This window comes from Polypterus senegalus, chromosome 8, assembly GCF_016835505.1.
Source record: "Polypterus senegalus isolate Bchr_013 chromosome 8, ASM1683550v1, whole genome shotgun sequence".
Lineage (NCBI taxonomy): Eukaryota > Metazoa > Chordata > Cladistia > Polypteriformes > Polypteridae > Polypterus > Polypterus senegalus.
In genome coordinates, this window is record NC_053161.1 from 169,034,637 (window position 1) to 169,052,443 (window position 17,807).

The window sequence follows — 17,807 nt, forward strand, 5'->3', positions numbered from 1 at the left end:
TTGCATCTGGCACATTCACACATCTTGGGGGGGCACCTCGGTGCCGACAAAACTAGAGACCGGTTATCAAAACGATTTTATTGGCTTAATATGGGAAAAGATGTTGAACGATTTTGTACTTCATGTCCAGACTGCCAGATCGTCTCTGCTTATAAGCCTCCTCGGGCTCCCCTTTGTCCTATGCCCATATTGGAAGTTCCCTTTCAGCGTGTGGGATTAGATATTGTGGGACCATTACCTAAGACTAAGGATGGGTACCAATATTTGCTGGTGTTGGTTGATTATGCGACACGATATCCAGAAATGATCGCGCTGAAAAAGGCCAACTCTTCGGCTGTAGCCAAAGCACTATGTGAAACTTTTACTCGTATTGGTATCCCTAGAGAAATCTTAACTGATCAGGGCACACCTTTCACTTCTCGTGATGAAACAATTGTGTGACAGCTTTGCTATTAAGAAATTGAGTACTACTGTTTACCATCCTCAAACGAATGGTTTAACCGAGCGATTTAACAAAACATTGAAACAGATGATCAGGCGAGTTGCTCATAATGATCCCACAACATGGAACACTGTCCTACCGTTTGTTTTGTACGCGGTGCGAGAATCACCACAGGCGTCCACTGGCTTGAGTCCCTTCGAGTTGTTATTCGGCAGGCGGCCGCGAGGCATCCTGGATGTGGTACGTGAGGAATGGATAGGAAACGAGAGAGCAGCTAAGGGTCCAAGCTTTGCAGATCGACTAATTTCGTTGCAAGACAGAATTTCTATGCTTTCCTCTATTGCTGTGGAACACCAACAACGAGAACAGGAAACTCAGAAGCGTCTTTACGATAGGCGCAGCAAGCTCCGTGAGTTCAAACCTGGCGATCGTGTTTTGGTACTGGTTCCCTCGGATCCACACAAATTCTTAGCTAAATGGCAGGGCCCCGCCATTATTGAGGAGCGTATGAGTCCAGTAAATTACAAGGTTAGAATACCGGCGGCGCAAACCATTCCAGATTTTACACATTAACCTCTTGAAGGAATGGCACGACCGACAAGAGGTTAACACTTCCTTGGCTGCTGTTTCTCAGTCCGATGTTACCATTGGTAACGATCTTACTGACACGCAAAAGACAGAACTGTTATCTTTGATAGAACGGAACACTGATGTCTTTTCAGATTTACCAGGCAAGACTAACATTACAAAACATAAAATTACCACTGCACCTGATGTTCGCGTACAGATGCGGCCGTTCCGGATACCGAAGCGCGAAATATTGCGCGAAGAGGTAAAAAAGATGCTGACACTGGGTGTAATTCGTGAAAGTAAAAGTGACTGGTGCAGCCCAGTCGTATTAGTCCCAAAGCAAGACGGTTCGGTTCGGTTCTGTATCGATTTCAGACGCTTGAATAAGGTCTCTAAATTCGATGCTTATCCCATGCCCGTGTCGATGAACTGTTGGAAAAACTGGGTCAGGCGAGCTATATCTCCACGCTAGATCTCACGAAAGGCTATTGGCAGGTGCCTTTAGAGGCTAGCAGTTGTGAGAAAACGGCATTTGCGACTCCTGACGGACTCTATGAATTTACAAGACTCCCGTTTGGTCTTCACGGGGCACCTCTAACTTTTCAGCGTATGATGGATCAGATCCTACGTCCTCACTCTGAATATGCTGGGGCATACCTTGACGATGTCGTGATTTTTAGCAATGATTGGAAAACACACTTAGAGCGGCTTCAAGCCGTTCTTGAAAGCTTGAGACAGGCTGGCCTTACTGCTAACCCTAAGAAATGTAAACTAGGCATGTCCGAGACTCATTACTTAGGCTATTCTATGGGCAAGGGTTTACTTAGGCCACAATTAAGGAAAATAGAAGAAATGCTTGTTTACCCGAGACCTGAGACACAGAAACAAGTACGCGCTTTCTGGGACTCGCTGGTTACTACAGAAAATTCATTCCAAATTTTGCACATAGAGCTGCTCCTCTTACAGAACTTACTAGAGGCAGAAAAAACCGACCTGTCCTGTGGACAGAAAATTGCGAACGTTCTTTCAACGATTTAAAAAAAGCATTGTCTTCTTACCCGGTTCTAAGGAACCCGGATTTCACAAAAGATTTTATCTTGCAAACAGACGCAAGTGCATTTGGTGTGGGCAGTCCTGTCACAAATTTTTGATGGAGAAGAACATCCAATCACATATTTGAGTAGGAAATTACTTCCTAGGGAACGCAATTATTCTACAATTGAGAAAGAATGCTTGGCAATTAAGTGGGCTGTGGAAGCGCTTCGCTATTACTTGTGGGGACGAAACTTCACTTTGGTAACTGATCATGCTCCACTCCAGTGGTTGTACCGACAGAAAGATACAAACTCTCGTCTAATGAGATGGTTTCTGGGTTTACAACCTTACAGTTTCACAGTAAAGCACCGACCAGGTTCTGAACACGTCAACGCAGATGTATTATCACGACTAAATGAACCTAGTACAGAGAGTCGCTTGATTCACAGGAATGTGAATAAAGCTGAGGGGGAGGGTGTGAGCTGGAGGGCTGATCGCACCCCAAATAGAGACAGACGCCCTGGGAAAACCACAAACCCTGAAACACTGACTACACATTGCTCCTTATCCTTGTACTATAACGCGTAATACAAGCCTCGCGCGTACTCCGCCGACTTATAAGCCTTGCGCAGCGCCTGTCAGTTTGGGAATTGATTGTTTGCTTTTATCTCTCTCTGCTCCTAGCGGAACTGTTATATCTGACTTGTCATGGAGCACGTTTAAGCTCATGTGTTTGCGGTGTCTGAATAAAAATCCTTCTTTTTCTACGACCTTCTGTGTCTCTGTGCAAATCTGTGACCCAAGCGTGACAATATATATATATATATATATATATATATATATATATATAATTAGTACAGTGCCTGCCAAATAATACAAAGAGTACACCGCATGTGTTTCGCCCTAATTGGGGCTTATCAGGTGTGCACACCTAAGCTTCCTCTTACGGCGGTTGAACATTGGACATCAACGTTACGCCACAAAGGCTGCTTCGTTTATTTTGCAGGATTAATTTTTTCATTTTGGTCAACTAATGTGGAACTAAAATGAATAATATACTGTAATGTGAAATTGTACTACATGCACAATTCTGATCGGGCCGTGCCGTAAAGTGGATATTTTTGTTTTTAATGGTTTTTTCATTAAGCGCATGCGGTGTGTGTCACTACGTGATTCCCGTTGCCGGCCCGATCTGCGTGCACGTGCGTATTGAAAGGCTACGTCATCACACACTTAATGGTGCTGCCTAATCTGTTTAACGCATGCGTGAATGCTTGAAGGCGGTTTCCGCCGACTGTGGAGGTCACGTGTTTCCGCTTACTGTGGAGCTCCACAGTGGCTGCAGCCAGATCCCTCTCGAAATTTTGGGAGCTTTGAATTCCAGCAATGAAAGGATTTAATCTTCTTATTGAACAACACAGACTCAATATTATTGCAGAATGCACGGAAGGAAGTAGACAGTCAGTGGATCCAGGTAACCAGAACTGTGGTCATGTCTGTAAAAAGCATCCTCTATACATGAGAAGTAAATGAGGAGTACCTGGAGCTGCTAGCTGTACCTCCTTATCACAAGTCCCTTGGTTTTATTTGTCATCTGAGACTCAAAATTAATACCTTGGGTTTACCAGGAAACAGTAATTGAACAGGGGTTGAAAGCACCTTCCACGTAACCGACCAGGGAGCCTGGCGTTGAGACTGAGGCTAGTGGAAAGGTCAGTGGAATCTTGTGTAGGCACCAAGAGAACTTCATGCCCTTTGTCTCTTGTCCTTTCTTTATCATAAATGTATTATGCTTTTTGTTTCCTTTAGTGTTCTTTTGGTTTCCCCTTTAGATACTGAAAGATATGGTTAACAGTTAATATTTAGCAGGATAATAATTCTGAATTTGTCTCTTTTACCTGTAGTAGATGTCATTTCAAGTTCCTTATTTGGCACAAAAAAGCAATCTTAATACATTTAAGTTAATCATTTAAAGAGCTCCACCTACACATGATCCTTTAAAAAGTGCTGTGGAACTTCCCTGTCACAGTGAGGCAGACATCAGACCTGATTGCTATGGCACTTTCAAAAGGTATGATTTCTTGGTTTTTTTGCTTATGTGTTAGAACCATTGTAATGAATTCTAACTGCTCTTTCACAACATTTCCAGCTTCAGACAGTTACATACAAGAAGCAAATGAGGACTATGAGAAAACATTTAATGACCTTTGGGGAAAAGCCCATGAAACAGCCCTGCTCTTAAACATTACCTACCTTCATCTTGGATCATTTCCTCAATTTGAGACTGTGATTCGCAGATCAGCTGTCAAGACTCTGGAGGCTTTTTCTGAGTCATCTGCACTATTGTTGAAGGTAACAGCTAAACAATCATACATTAGTAGATAATAATGCTTTCATTTTTTTAAATTTGTAGATTAGGTGAAGAAGGCTGATAATAAATTTGAACTCAGCCTCATTTATATAATACTAGCAAAATACCCACGCTTCACAGCGGAGTAGTAGTATATTAAAGAAGTTATGAAAAAGAAAAGGAAACATTTTAAAAATAACATAACATGATTGTCAATGGAATTGTTTTATCACTGTTATGAGTGTTGCTGTCATCAAGGATTTGATTATCATTATTTCTCTCAATCAGTTTCGTATTTGGAGGACGTGTTGTGTTCAAGTTACATTCTGTGTTTGTCAACCGTTGTAAAGATAACAGGTTTCATTCATCGAAATGTTCACTACCCAAATCGCTACTCATTAATCTAAGATGTTTAACAGGCATTCCCGGTATTAACTTGTGGATTTGCCTGTGAATATTTAGCAGCACCGTGTCTATTAAGTTGTGGATTTGCCTGCGAGTATTTAGCGACAGCGTGTCTATTAACTTGTGGATTTTTCTGCGAGTATTTGGCGGCAGCGTCACGAAGTTGTTTCCATCTAGCTGCATCAGAAAATGTACCACGACGTCTGACACGCCTCCTTTTTACTGTTTTCTCACAGCTTGGATTGCTGCTGTCATAATCGGTTTGAGTTTCATGGTTTGTTTCAATTACGACAGTATTTGCAGGACTTATGTTGAAGTGACATTCGGCATCTGTCAAGCGTTGTAAGCATACAACTGGTTTCATCGATTACTTCACATCCAGCTTTGGAGAGTTTAAACATTCATAAACATCAAAGTGTTCACTACTGAAATCGTCACCTGTGAATCTGAGATGTTTAAGAGGCATAGGTGGTTGTGCACAGGTGTACAATATTTGGCCATTTCGGTACACTTGAAAGCAACAACCGAGCAATTTAGCTGCAGCCATCAACTCACATGCAGAACCATAAGTGAAGGGCTTAAGCATTTCACTCTTCTAGTGCTCCTGTGTAGTATAATTATCTCCTGTACCGTCATCACTCCACACCTTGAACCTGTCCCAGTCATTCAATATATAAGACACAATGTTCCTCTGGATATCAAGAGTAAGCCTGATATGGCCGTGCAATATGTAACACAGAGAATGGAAAAGGCAGGTGCCATCTCCGGGCATGGAAACCACTCGGTAAGTGACAGTTCTTTGATCGATGGTGATCACCTCGATAGACATGTTAATGCAGGTACGGTTGGAATGATAAAGGAAATGGGTACCTGAACAATGTAAAGTAAGTCTAAAATACCTACACAATAACTATAATCGTAATAAATGAACAATAAAACAGAGGAGAAGCCGTGAATTAAATAAAAAGGCTGCAGTTATCAGCAGGGAGGGAATGAAGAGACTGGAGCGACAGACGGCCTTATATAGGCAGGCAGCCAACAACGTGGGAGGCGTTGGGATGGGGGACCCAACGCCGCCTCACACGGGGACCGAGCTGCAGGCTATGGACGTATATATGTACGTAACTAGGATTCAGTTAGCGTTGGGAACCCACGTACCAAATTTCTTGAAGATGGGCACATAAGTAACAAAGACCGTTGGAAAGTTTAATATGGCGGCCGACAGTGGCATCATACCACCGAAATAAGCATGTACATCGGTTTCGTTTAACGCAGGGAAGCCGCCTACCAAATTTTGTGAAGATGGGGCCATAAATAAGAAAGTTCAACATGGCAGACGTTGTCACCGTTATGACCCTTACGCGTAGAATTTCAAAATGAAACCTGCTTAACTTTTGTAAGTAAGCTGTAAGGAATGAGCCTGCCAAATTTCAGCCTTCTACCTACACGGGAAGTTGGGGAATTAGTGACGAGTGAGTGAGTGAGTCAGTCAGTCAGTCAGTCAGTCAATGAGGGCTTTGCCTTTTATTAGTATAGATAACAATAATATATCCTTGGCTTAAATATTTCTACAATTTAAAAAGTAATATCAAATCAAAGTACACTGTCTCTTCTGTGTCTTACCGGAAAAACAAATAAGCAAAATCACAACAATCAAAAATGAAAGTTTATACAGATTGGGAGCATTCACTGATGGTGCATTGTCACACCCACCACATGACAGACCACTTGGATTGGCACCCAATGAGAGTATAGCAACAAGTCAATGAAACTTGTGGGCTATTGATGTGGTCAGTTAAGTAGCGCAGGGGGTTGTTAATCAGTTTCATCTGCTTTGCTGCACTAGAGGGGCAACAAAAAAAGGTGGAGGCCACTGACATTTTTCCCTCCTCATCTGTTTTTTTACTCATTCTGCATTTGGCTACGGTCAGTGTCACTACTGGTAGCATGAGGTGATGGACCCTACAGAGGTGGCACGGGTAGTCCAACTTCCCCAGGATGGCAGGCACATCAATACATGCCATTGCCAGAAGGTTTGCTGTGTCTTCCAGCACAGTCTCCAAGGCATGGAGGAGATTCCTGGAGATAGGCAGTTACTCTAGGAGAGCTGGACAGGGCCCCTCGTAGAAGGTCCTTAACCCATCAGCAGGACTGGTATCTGCTCCTTTGGGCAAGAAGAAACAGGATGAGCACTGCCAATGCCTACAAAATGACCTCCAGCAGGCCACTGGTGTGAATGTCTCCGACCAAACAATCAGATACAGACTTCATGAGGGTGGCCTGAGGGCCCGGTGTCCTCTAGTCGGCCCTATACTCACTGCCCAGCACCCTGGAGCTCGACTGGCATTTCCCATAGAATACCAGAATTGGCAGGTCCATCACTGGCAGGCACCCTGTACTTTTCACAGATGACAGCAGGTTCACCCTGAGCATATATGACAGACATGAAAGGGTCTGGAGAAGCCATGGAGAACGTTATGCTGCCTGTAACATTGTTCAGCATGACCGCTTTGGTGGTGGGTCAGTGATGGTCTGGGGATGCATATTCATGGAGGGCTAGACAATGACACCTTGACTGCCATTAGGTATTGGGATGATATCCTTGGACCCATTGTCAGACCCTATGCTGGTGCAATGGCTCCTGGGTTCCTCCTGGTGCACGACAATGCCCGGCCCCATGTGGCGAGAGTATGCAGGCAGTTCCTGAAGGATGAAGGAATTGATGCCATTGACTGGCCCCACACTCACTTGCCTGACCTCAATCCAATACGACACCTCTGGGTGGGACATTAGGTTTCGGTCCATCCACGCCTCAGACTGTTGCTGCAATGAAATTTCAGCTAAATGGACTAGCCTGCCTACCGCATCATTTTTCACTTTAATTTTTGGGGAGTGTCTTTGAATTCAGCCCTCTGTAGGTTGATAATTTTCATTTCCACCAATCGATGTGCCATCCTTTCATTCCTAACACATTATCATATCAGTCCATAGCAATAGAGATATCCAGCAGGTTTTTTTCCCATTGAGATCTGATGTGCGTTCCTTTAATTTCTTTGAGTAATTTATATACTGTACCTTTATAGTTTGTTTTTTTTTTGCAGTGTGTATTTACTGGAGACAATATAAAGAACTTCCTGTTTCCTGTTCTGGTGCAAGCAGCCAACTGTCATGATGACAAGATGATAAAAAACGTCTTACAGAAAATTGATAAGTGGATAGACTCAGTAATGGTCGAGGTTGAAGATGTCAAAAAGAGGCATGTCCTGTTTAATTTTTAGTTACATTTAGTTTGGGTTAGTGCCTTTTGTACTTTCAATTTCTGTACTTACTTCTATTTTTTTAACAGAATTGAGAAAGTAAAAGAGGATGTTAATAATGACCAACATATAATTAAGAATGAAAGATCACAGAGATCTCAATACCAACTGCAGTTTAGGGAAAAGCAAGATGAAATATCTCAGTATGAGCAACGTGCAAACCGACTAAAGCAGTCCATTCGGAATCTGGAAAATCAGCTGGCAGATGTCAACAGGCAAAAACAAAACCTGATAAGTATGATTCAACGCAGCAATCGAAGAGTTTTCATTAATCTATCACTCCTTCCCTGGTGGGGAAGATGGAAGTTTATTAAACAAGATTGTGATAATTCCATAAGAGTCCACCAACAGGAAATTGACAGACTTAATGAACAACACTGTAGAATTCAAAATGAATTACAGCACCAAAAAGAAGAACTTGCTTCCAAGGAATATGCAGTGTTTTCCATGAAACTTGAAAGGATCCATTTATGTCAGAAAGCAGGTAAGGGAAAAAGGAATCTGGATGTTTACAGTAAATTTAAAATCAGAAGTCTGTAAGAGACTAACACTGACCTTGTGAAAACATGACTTGTGTCTTATGCAGGGACAGCTGCAGAAGGTGACTGCCTGACACACATAATAGATCATTTGTCTAAAATTGAAATGAACCTTACTTCAGTAAAAGATTTTTGGAGAAATGCAAAGATATTCTTTGAAGGATATGCACAAAGAATAGAATCCCTAGATATGACAAGTTCATGCCTTATGGATTACCAAAAAACATTTCTGGACAGTGTGAAAAATGCAGAACAGGTAAGTAACTTTCAACATTTTTTCAAGACAATGTATCCGTACATTGTTTTAAACTGTAATCATTTTTACTCCCTTTCTTTTTGTGTTAATTTGTAAAAGCTATTTAATTTATGACAAATTCCTCCTATCTGCACTGTCCATTTGTCAGGAATAAATAAGGCAAACCCACTTCTTTGTTCTCAATTTGCCTTCATGAGGGTTTTAGCTTGTGAGTTATGGTAAGAGATCATTTCAGACAAGAAGCTGATGCAGATGTTGACATGATGTTGACATGTTTGGGGGAGCATCTCTTGTTGGGGTACCCATATTTTGTGGCCTGGATTTGTGGACGCAGCTATCTTGTGCCTGGTTACTGCATCATTCCTAATCACATGATTAAAAATATGTAGAGTGACAACTTCAGATTAACATACCATTAGTGTTACAGCTTTGGAATTCTCTTATTAAACGATAAAACCTAGTCCTATTCCATTTTTGCTTTGTTTCTTGACTTTGTTTTCTGGCCTCCATATTTTGAATTTTGTCAATAGTTTCTCTGACTATACTGTGGTATCCCTTATGTTTTGCTTATGCCTGGCCAGGGTTTTTTTGTCTTATTTTTTGTAGTGAGAAGCAAAATGACACCTTTTATTGGCTAACTAAAATGATTACAATATGCAAGCTTTCAAGGCAACTCAGGCCCCTTCTTCAGGCAAGATGTAATACAGAAACTGGAGTTATCTGTGTTTATATAGACAGTAGGGCAAATAACAACATTGGAAAACTTTTAAGTAAGACATCTTAGATGTGAAAAAATAATAGACCTCTTCAGGGTAAGAATAATTTAGCAAGAGAGGAGAACAATGTGTAGTCAAGACCTTTGGATAAGTTAACTGTCCAACAAAGTCCTTTGAAGTTTCTGATGAGTTTCTCAATACAATGTGGGTCTGTAGACAGGTGGTCTGTGTCAGTCTGAGAGATGCAAACAATCCTCATATCTGGTAAATCTCACTAGTTTAGAGGAAGCTAAAAGCATTTCCAAGAAGAGCAAGTATTAGGCCTCTCTTGCCAGTTTCCTTTAGCCATGTGTTTGATTAGGGTTCTTCTTATTTTTCCAGTATTCTGATGTCTTTGCCTGCATTTGTTCCCAGCTGTTAAGCAACCCTTTCCACCTCAGCATTACAGGTCCTGCTATATTCAGGAGTATTAAACTAGCAAAGAAAGAACATATTTCCATCTCACCCCTTATAATATAGAGAATGTAGCTCTCCTGTGTTCTCTAAACTGTAGCCATCTTCTGAACTAGTGCAAGCAGAATGCCCCTTTCTAGATACAGTATTTTTCATATGTACAGTACATGTACTGAGTCTCAGGATTCTTCATTTTTAGTTAGCTAGATGTAAGTAATCAATCATTATTATTATTGATTATCATATATCAAATGCAACATACGGTGCTCAGCTTCCAGTTTCAGAGAGGTTTAATGCGTTGTTTGCAAAACTGCAACTAGTAAACTCTTAATCACCCTGGTTATGCTCAGGCTTATTAGGGCTTAGTAGTACACTTTATTACACTTTGCTACCAGCAGCTAATGGTGCAGACCAGCTAAACCAGTAGCACTGTTAATTATGTCACCATCTTCAACATTTTCTTTTTTCATATGGTAAAGGTAAGGTTAAGATCAGCAGAACAAAAAGGAAATTGCCAATTTTCTAAAATAATACACTACAGCTTCCATCTATACTTTTTTGTATGGAAATGTGATATGGCAATAAATTTTGTTGTTGTTTAAGCAATGCAAAGTAGTAGATGGAAAGAGAGCCATACAACTTAGAAGGTCTGGAGACTAAGGAGAAAGGGAAAAGACAGTGACTCTGGACAAATCTAGTAACGTACAACAAAAAAATCATCTACTGAAAAATTAACCAATTAAATGTAAGTGTAGTAATTGAGGAATCATTTACAACAAAAAAGGGGTTATTATTCACAAGGAGAAATATTACATAAACTTCAGAATGTAAGGAATTCTTAACATTTCCTACAAAGAAGGTGGAACACCCATAGCAAACCTTTGCTTAAAGAATAATTACTTTAGGAGGAAGAATCAAGTAAATTGAGATGGTTTGGGGATGTAAAGAAGAGAGATGAGGAGTACATCAGGAAAATAATGTTGAGGATGGAACCGCCAGGCAAGAGCAAAAGAGGAGGTTTATGGATGTGATGACAGAGGACATGAAGGCAGTCAGTGTGGCAAAAAATGATGTAAAAGACAGAGAGAGATGGAGACAGGTGATCTGCTGTGGTGACCCCGAAAGGAGAGGAACTGAAAGAAGAAGAAGACTTAAGGAAAAATCAAGGGAACTTCAAAATAAAAAACCACAAGAAAATGGGCAAAACCCCAAAACAATAAAGAAAAATCAAACTAAATACTATCAGATGACTTTAACCTAAATTATACACCCCAGTGAGTTAGAATCCAACAACTCAGTATTACAACTGCCACCAAGCAAACCTTTTTATAGGCGGCCACAGGGAGGAGCCCTAAGAGTGACACTCCCATACAATTAGGTGGCCCAGCTTCCTGCCTATTCCACAAGAATATAAATATAAATATAAATAACAACTAATGAAATGAACATATTTAAACACAGTGAGGTGACGATTACAAAGTAATCACAGAATAACAATCAAATACACAAAACACAGTAAACTCAAAAGCAAACAAGTAACAAAAAAAGCAAAAAATACAGAAAACAAAATAAGACAAAAGTCAGGCTGGAAACCCCAAAGTAGTACTGACAATGACATAATGATGTGTTGATTGTGGCCAGGAAAGAAAAACAAAGTAGGCATGCTCAAGGAAACAAAACGCCAAGAGGATCTCAATATCAGATGCTTTCCACTGTTACAAAGAAAATGAAAAGAAAAAACAAAACAATAACCAAAAAAGTCTTAATTTTTTGTTTTTTTTTCTTGCACCATGATCCAGATTTCATTCCAAGGCAAGAACAAAAGATCTTTTTCCAAATACCAAACAAAAGATGTTCTCCTTTCCTTTTTTACTTACATCTCTTTAACTAAACGAAAAAGGAATAATGCATCAGTAAAAATATTTTGCAGATTTGCATTAGAGTGATCTCTGTTGTGATTAGGAGTGTTTACATTAAATACATCTATGCCTTTTATTATTATTTATTATTATTTTATTATAGTCAATTTTGCTTTGTTTTCTTTTTAATTTTAATTTTTGCATTTTTTGCATGTCCATTAAAACTGGCTTTTTATTAATTACTGTATATTATTACTCTAGTAACACCATTCCGTGTTTTGTTTTTTTTTTGTTTTTTTGCATGATGACTATCTTCAAGGCCATTCATGCAACATGGAGGCGACATGTCATAAACTTTACAACATGAAATTTTAAATGTGCTGCTCTTATGTGGCTTTTCATTTAACAGAAGAAAACGTGCATTTAAGTTCTGTTTGACATAAACAATAACCCTACTTCCTTTAGGGCTTGTTTATACTTCACACTCAGAACGCATACGCCCGCATCATGGCTGCCACACGTTCTCAGCGTTCATTTGATGCGTCCTCTGAGCAGGTCCTCAGAAATTAACGCGGAGCGTGCGCGAGTTGCAGTACCAGCAAAAGTCGGGAGGCGCAGTGTGCTAAAAGTTGGAACGTGACGTCAGAGTCTCTGTTTACTATCTACGTGTGACAGAAAGCCACTTTGCAGATCCTATGAGATCAGTGTGTGCGCTTCGATGTTTGATAAATGGTTCAATGTGGCAAAGCAAAATGCCAACATACAGATGTATTCGTGGTGCTTTTATATTCAAATGTCACATATTCCCGATCGTAATGACACGATACATTTTAAAAGTCTCACATACCATCTTCTATGCCGTCTTTTTTTCTAGGGCTTCCTCTGGTCCTGACAACAGTGGATTGCCAGCAATAGATCACCACACTGAGCACATTAAATGTATGATATTCCAACTCTCTGCACATTTAGAATCCTTAGATTTATACTTGATATCACTTTCATGATGAAAAGGATTAGATAGATAGATAGATACTTTATTAATCCCAAGGGGAAATTCACATAATCCAGCAGCAGTATACTGATACAAAGAAACAATATTAAATTAAATAGTAATAAAATGAAAAGAATTAAAATAAAATTAATGTTCGCATTTACTCCCCCGGGTGGAATTGAAGAGTCGCATAGTGTGGGGGAGGAATGATCTCCTCAGTCTGTCAGTGGAACAGGACAGTGACAAAAGTCTGTCACTGAAGCTACTCCTCTGTCTGGAGATGACACTGTTCAGTGGATGCAGTGGATTCTTCATGATTGACAGGAGTTTGCTTAATCCCGTCGCTCTGCCACAGATGTTAAACTGTCCAACTTTAATCCTACAATGGAGCCTGCCTTCTTAACAAGTTTGTCCAGGCGTGAGGCGTCTTTCATCTTTATGCTGCCACCCCAGCACACCACCCAGCGTAGAAGAGGGCACTCGCCACAACCGTCTGGTAGAACATCTGCAGCATCTTACTGCAGATGTTGAAGGATGCCAACCTTCTCAGAAAGTATAGTCTGCTCTGAGCTTTCTTACATAGAGCATCAGTATTGGCAGTCCAGTCCAATTTGTCATCCAGCTGCACTCCCAGATATTTAAAGGTCTGCACCCTCTGCACACAGTCACCTCTGATGATCACAGGGTCCATGAGGGGCCTGGTCCTCCTAAAATCCACCACCAGCTCCTTGGTCTTGCTGGTGTTAAGGTGTAAGTGGTTTGAAACGCACCATTTAACAAAGTCTTTGATTAACTTTCTGTACTCCTCCTCCTGCCCACTCCTGATGCAGCCCACAATAGCAGTGTCATCAGCAAACTTTTGCACGTGGCAGGACTCCGAGTCATATTGGAAGTCTGATGTATATAGACTGAACAGGACCGGAGAAAGTACAGTCCCCTGCGGCGCCCCTGTATTGCTGAACACAATGTCAGACCTGCAGTTCCCAAGACGCACATATTGAGGTCTGTCTGTAAGATAGTCCACAATCCATGCCACAAGGTGTGAATCTACTCCCATCTCAGTCAGCTTATCCCTAAGGAGCAGAGGTTGGATGGTGTTGAAGGCGCTAGAGAAGTCCAAAAACATAATTCTTACAGCACCACTGCCTCTGTCCAGGTGGGAGAGGGATCGATGAAGCATATAGATGATGGCATCCTCCGCTCCCACCTTCTCCTGGTATGCGAACTGCAGAGGGTCTAGGGCGTGACGGACATTAAAGTATGTATATTACATTTTACAGATAAATCGGTAATTTCGTTTAATTAATACATACTGTTAATAATTACACACATGGGGGTGACACAGTGGCAGAGCGTTAGTGCTGCTGTCTTGCAGGGAGTCACGTCGCTGATATTCCCTGCCTTCAGTTTACATGTTTTCCTGCTTGGATTCCACACTGTGCTCCAGTTTCCTTCCAAAGATATGCGGATTTGGGGATTTGGTGCCGCTAAAATGACGCTAGTGTATGTGTGTGCTTGTATTCACCTTGTGATGAGCTGAGGCCTCGTCCAGGGATTGTTTCTCACTCGTGCCCAGTGCTTGCTGGAATGGACACATCCCTGGATTGATGGATTTAATCAATAAACATCCTTTTCAGAGATATTGTGGTAAGGTGTCATCAGAATTTAATAGATGTTCTAGGCAATTCACAACACAGAGAAGCCGAACATGTTCTCACCGTGATAATATCTCGCACTGCCACCTGGTGGATTCCTCCAGATTTACGTAAAGTACGCGTGCAAGTATGAACACTACAACGCTTACGTAGCAGGAGTGTCCGCTGCAGCATGCGTTGCGTTACGTGAAGTACAAATCTGGCCTTACTGTTCTGTCTATCCTTCCTTAAACATGTGTATCCCTCTATGTTACACTCATCCCCATCATTGTTATTTAGCCAGGTTTCTGTAATTGCTGTACCATAATAATCATGTTCCTCTACATATAACTCCAATACATTTGTTTTATTTTTGATACTACTACCATTCAAGCAAGCACATTTTAATGGGTTACTTATTTTACTTTGACACTTTAACTTTGGGCTAGAAATTAAATTGCTATGACCATTTGTTATTTTAATGCTGTTTGTCACCTCCTGTAACTTTGTAAACCTGGACTGTCCTAAGCAGTGGTGGTTCCAGACCAAAATTACCAGGGGGGCCAGGGTGGGGCCAGTGTTTAATCATGGGGGCACAGAACATCACCGTAAGTAATTAATTCAATTTTTATCTCTTCAGCACAGGGGCCATAACAGGGGCCAGGGCCAGTTCTACAGGGGCACTGGACCCTGATGGCCCCCGTCTAAAACCGCCTATGGTCCTAAGTTCACTGTCCTGCCCCACCAAACTCTCTAATTTAAACAATCTTCGACTCATATGCCAAAACATTGGTGCCCCTTATGGTTCAAATTTAACCTATTATGGCAGAACAGGTCCCATCTATTCCAAAATGAGTCTCAATGCCCCATAACCCTATACCCTTCTACCCTACACCAAGAATTGAGCCACGTGTTAAACTTCTCTGACTCACCATGTCTTGCTCATGTTATAGGTAAAACCTTGTCAGTTCTGCTCTTCAGTCTGGTGACTGTTTAAATTTGGACTGTTTAAATGAAACATTGATAATGACTACTGGATCCACTTCTTCTCTGGCCAACAGCCTATCCACCTGTCTAGGGAGGTCTCCCACTTGTGCATCCAGAACAACACTCAGAAATTCTACCACTTCAACACGCAATGATAACATTGGCACATCAGTCTCAGCACAACTCCTCAGCAATTAGTACCTTCAATTATGGTTTTCATTCTTACTTACCTTCAACCACAGGTAATCAGGGCAGATTTCCTCTGAAGGAGACACCATCTATCCAAAACAGCAAACAGGACATAACTGGCTCAGAAATGGACAGAATAACAATACAAAAATGAATCTCTAGCTCTGGTTAGCACCTACAGTTTTCATATTTATTGCTGCTTAAAAAAATCAAATGAAGCCTTAATGTCTGTATTGTGGTTGCAGTGTGTACATCAAGTTCATCCTTATAAGCAACATCAACTTTAACAAATACAGTTTGATTTTACTTTGTTCAGGTGACCCTGTTCAGTTAACACTGACATCATTTATGTGACTAATGTAACTGACACAATAATGTGACGTCTTATTGTAAATATTTTGTATTTCTTTTGCAGCAATGGGATAAATTTAGCCATTGTTGCCGAAAAACAAAGAACAGGTTTGAGGAGAACTTGCAGAATGTTTTCTATTTCACTGGACAAGATGTGAAGAGACTTTCTGAAAAAGAAAGGCAAGACAGTATTCGAAAACTGGAACAACAGCTTTCTTGGAATTCATTGAAACAAATTGCTTACTCATAATTTGTCATTGTAATACATAATATAAATCAGAATGGCAAAGTGCATTATTTGTTTCTCTGTCTGTATCACATAAAAAATTAGAGTGTAATCAAAAATGATATAATAAAATTACTATTCCAATGAAATGGTTATACACAAAGTTTCATATTTTGTTTAGTGCAGGGTCCTGGCTCACCCAGGTTAAAATCTCACACCCACTCACCATCTGTGGGCAGCTTGCACATTATCCCTGCAGTTTACAGAGCAAAACTACATGTATTAAAAGTGTATCACTTCAAGTCAAATGCAATTCAACCAAAAAATGGCAATTCCAGTTGACCAGGTTATAAGGTGAAAGGCCATTTTGGCTTCACACCTCAGAGAATTCAGGCAGCTTTGTTTGTCCAAATTGTCTGTCTTGTTAACTCTGAGCATGGCATTGCAGTGGGGTTGAAAAGGGTAATAATGCTTACCAGGGCCCAATAGGAGGTGGGGGCATCAAAACCTGGAATGAAATGTCTGTTTTCAAGATGAAGAGGCCCACAAAGAAACCACATGTAAGGGGCTAAGAGTTCTGTACTACAGACCTTCTCAGAGCACATATGGCCTTCACATAAAATTTCCAGTTCAGAAACTCGAATTTACTGTCTGTCAGACAGTACGTGAACGCAGTTGTTTAATGTATTGGGAAAGAGAATGAGATGGTTAGCGGTTTTAGTCATGTCAGACAGGTTTAATTCAGGGGCATTTCTTCATTACTGGCACTGCCTCCTTCTCCCACCAGACAGCGCTGTTCTTCAGAAATTAAATATGCAGTAAACTCGCCTCGGTAATGACCTGTTAAAATGTTTACAGTGCGCTCAATAAAATCCACATAATCCAGCATTTACAATTTTCTGTGATATGTTTAATGTCATTTCTTATCTTTAGAAATTTCTTTTGGGTTTCAGTGAGATTATTTTTGTGCCTCTGGGAGGTTATTCAATCCCTTGCTTTGGTGCATTTTCTTTTATTAAATGTTCTTGTTGTTATGTTTCCACCAGCGTTTGTTCCTTGGCTTTTACTTACTTCCTACTTTATTATAATTTTGATATTTTTTGCGTTCATAAGAATTACTTATGGACGCAATGAAATCTATGGAAGCACTGAACTGCACAGTGGAAAAAAATTATGGGATAGCTTTATCTCATTTTAACGTATATACCAGATAAAGTTAGATTAAAAAATTACAGTAGTGTGCTTGGGGTTACCAAATTATGCCTTTACCAAGGCTACGCAGCTTCAGTTTGATGTCACTTCCATCGCTTGTAGTGCGGTGATATAAAAAGCAGATGGGTGGGCTTTTATTTGTTAAAGGAGTGTTGGATGGTTGAAGATGGGTTTAACTGCAGTCTGCAATACCTATGACATATGTCAGGTAATGGCCACAACATCAGTCACCAAGCACCCATCTCATGCCCTGTTACACTATGGTCAAGATTAGG

The 17,807-nt window shown here is 40.7% G+C and overlaps 1 protein-coding gene across 1 annotated transcript; it reads left to right on the forward strand.

Annotated features, from left to right (window-relative positions):
* The first annotated feature begins 3,347 nt into the window (after nucleotides 1-3,347).
* Nucleotides 3,348-16,344, forward strand: LOC120534695. The gene is made up of 8 exons (XM_039762283.1): nucleotides 3,348-3,521; nucleotides 3,676-3,759; nucleotides 3,952-4,118; nucleotides 4,197-4,399; nucleotides 7,904-8,058; nucleotides 8,149-8,603; nucleotides 8,706-8,914; nucleotides 16,159-16,344. The coding sequence occupies exons 3-8, from the start codon at nucleotides 4,103-4,105 to the stop codon at nucleotides 16,342-16,344; spliced, it is 1,224 nt and encodes a 407-aa protein (XP_039618217.1). The 5' UTR covers nucleotides 3,348-3,521; nucleotides 3,676-3,759; nucleotides 3,952-4,102.
* The last annotated feature ends 1,463 nt before the right edge of the window (nucleotides 16,345-17,807 follow it).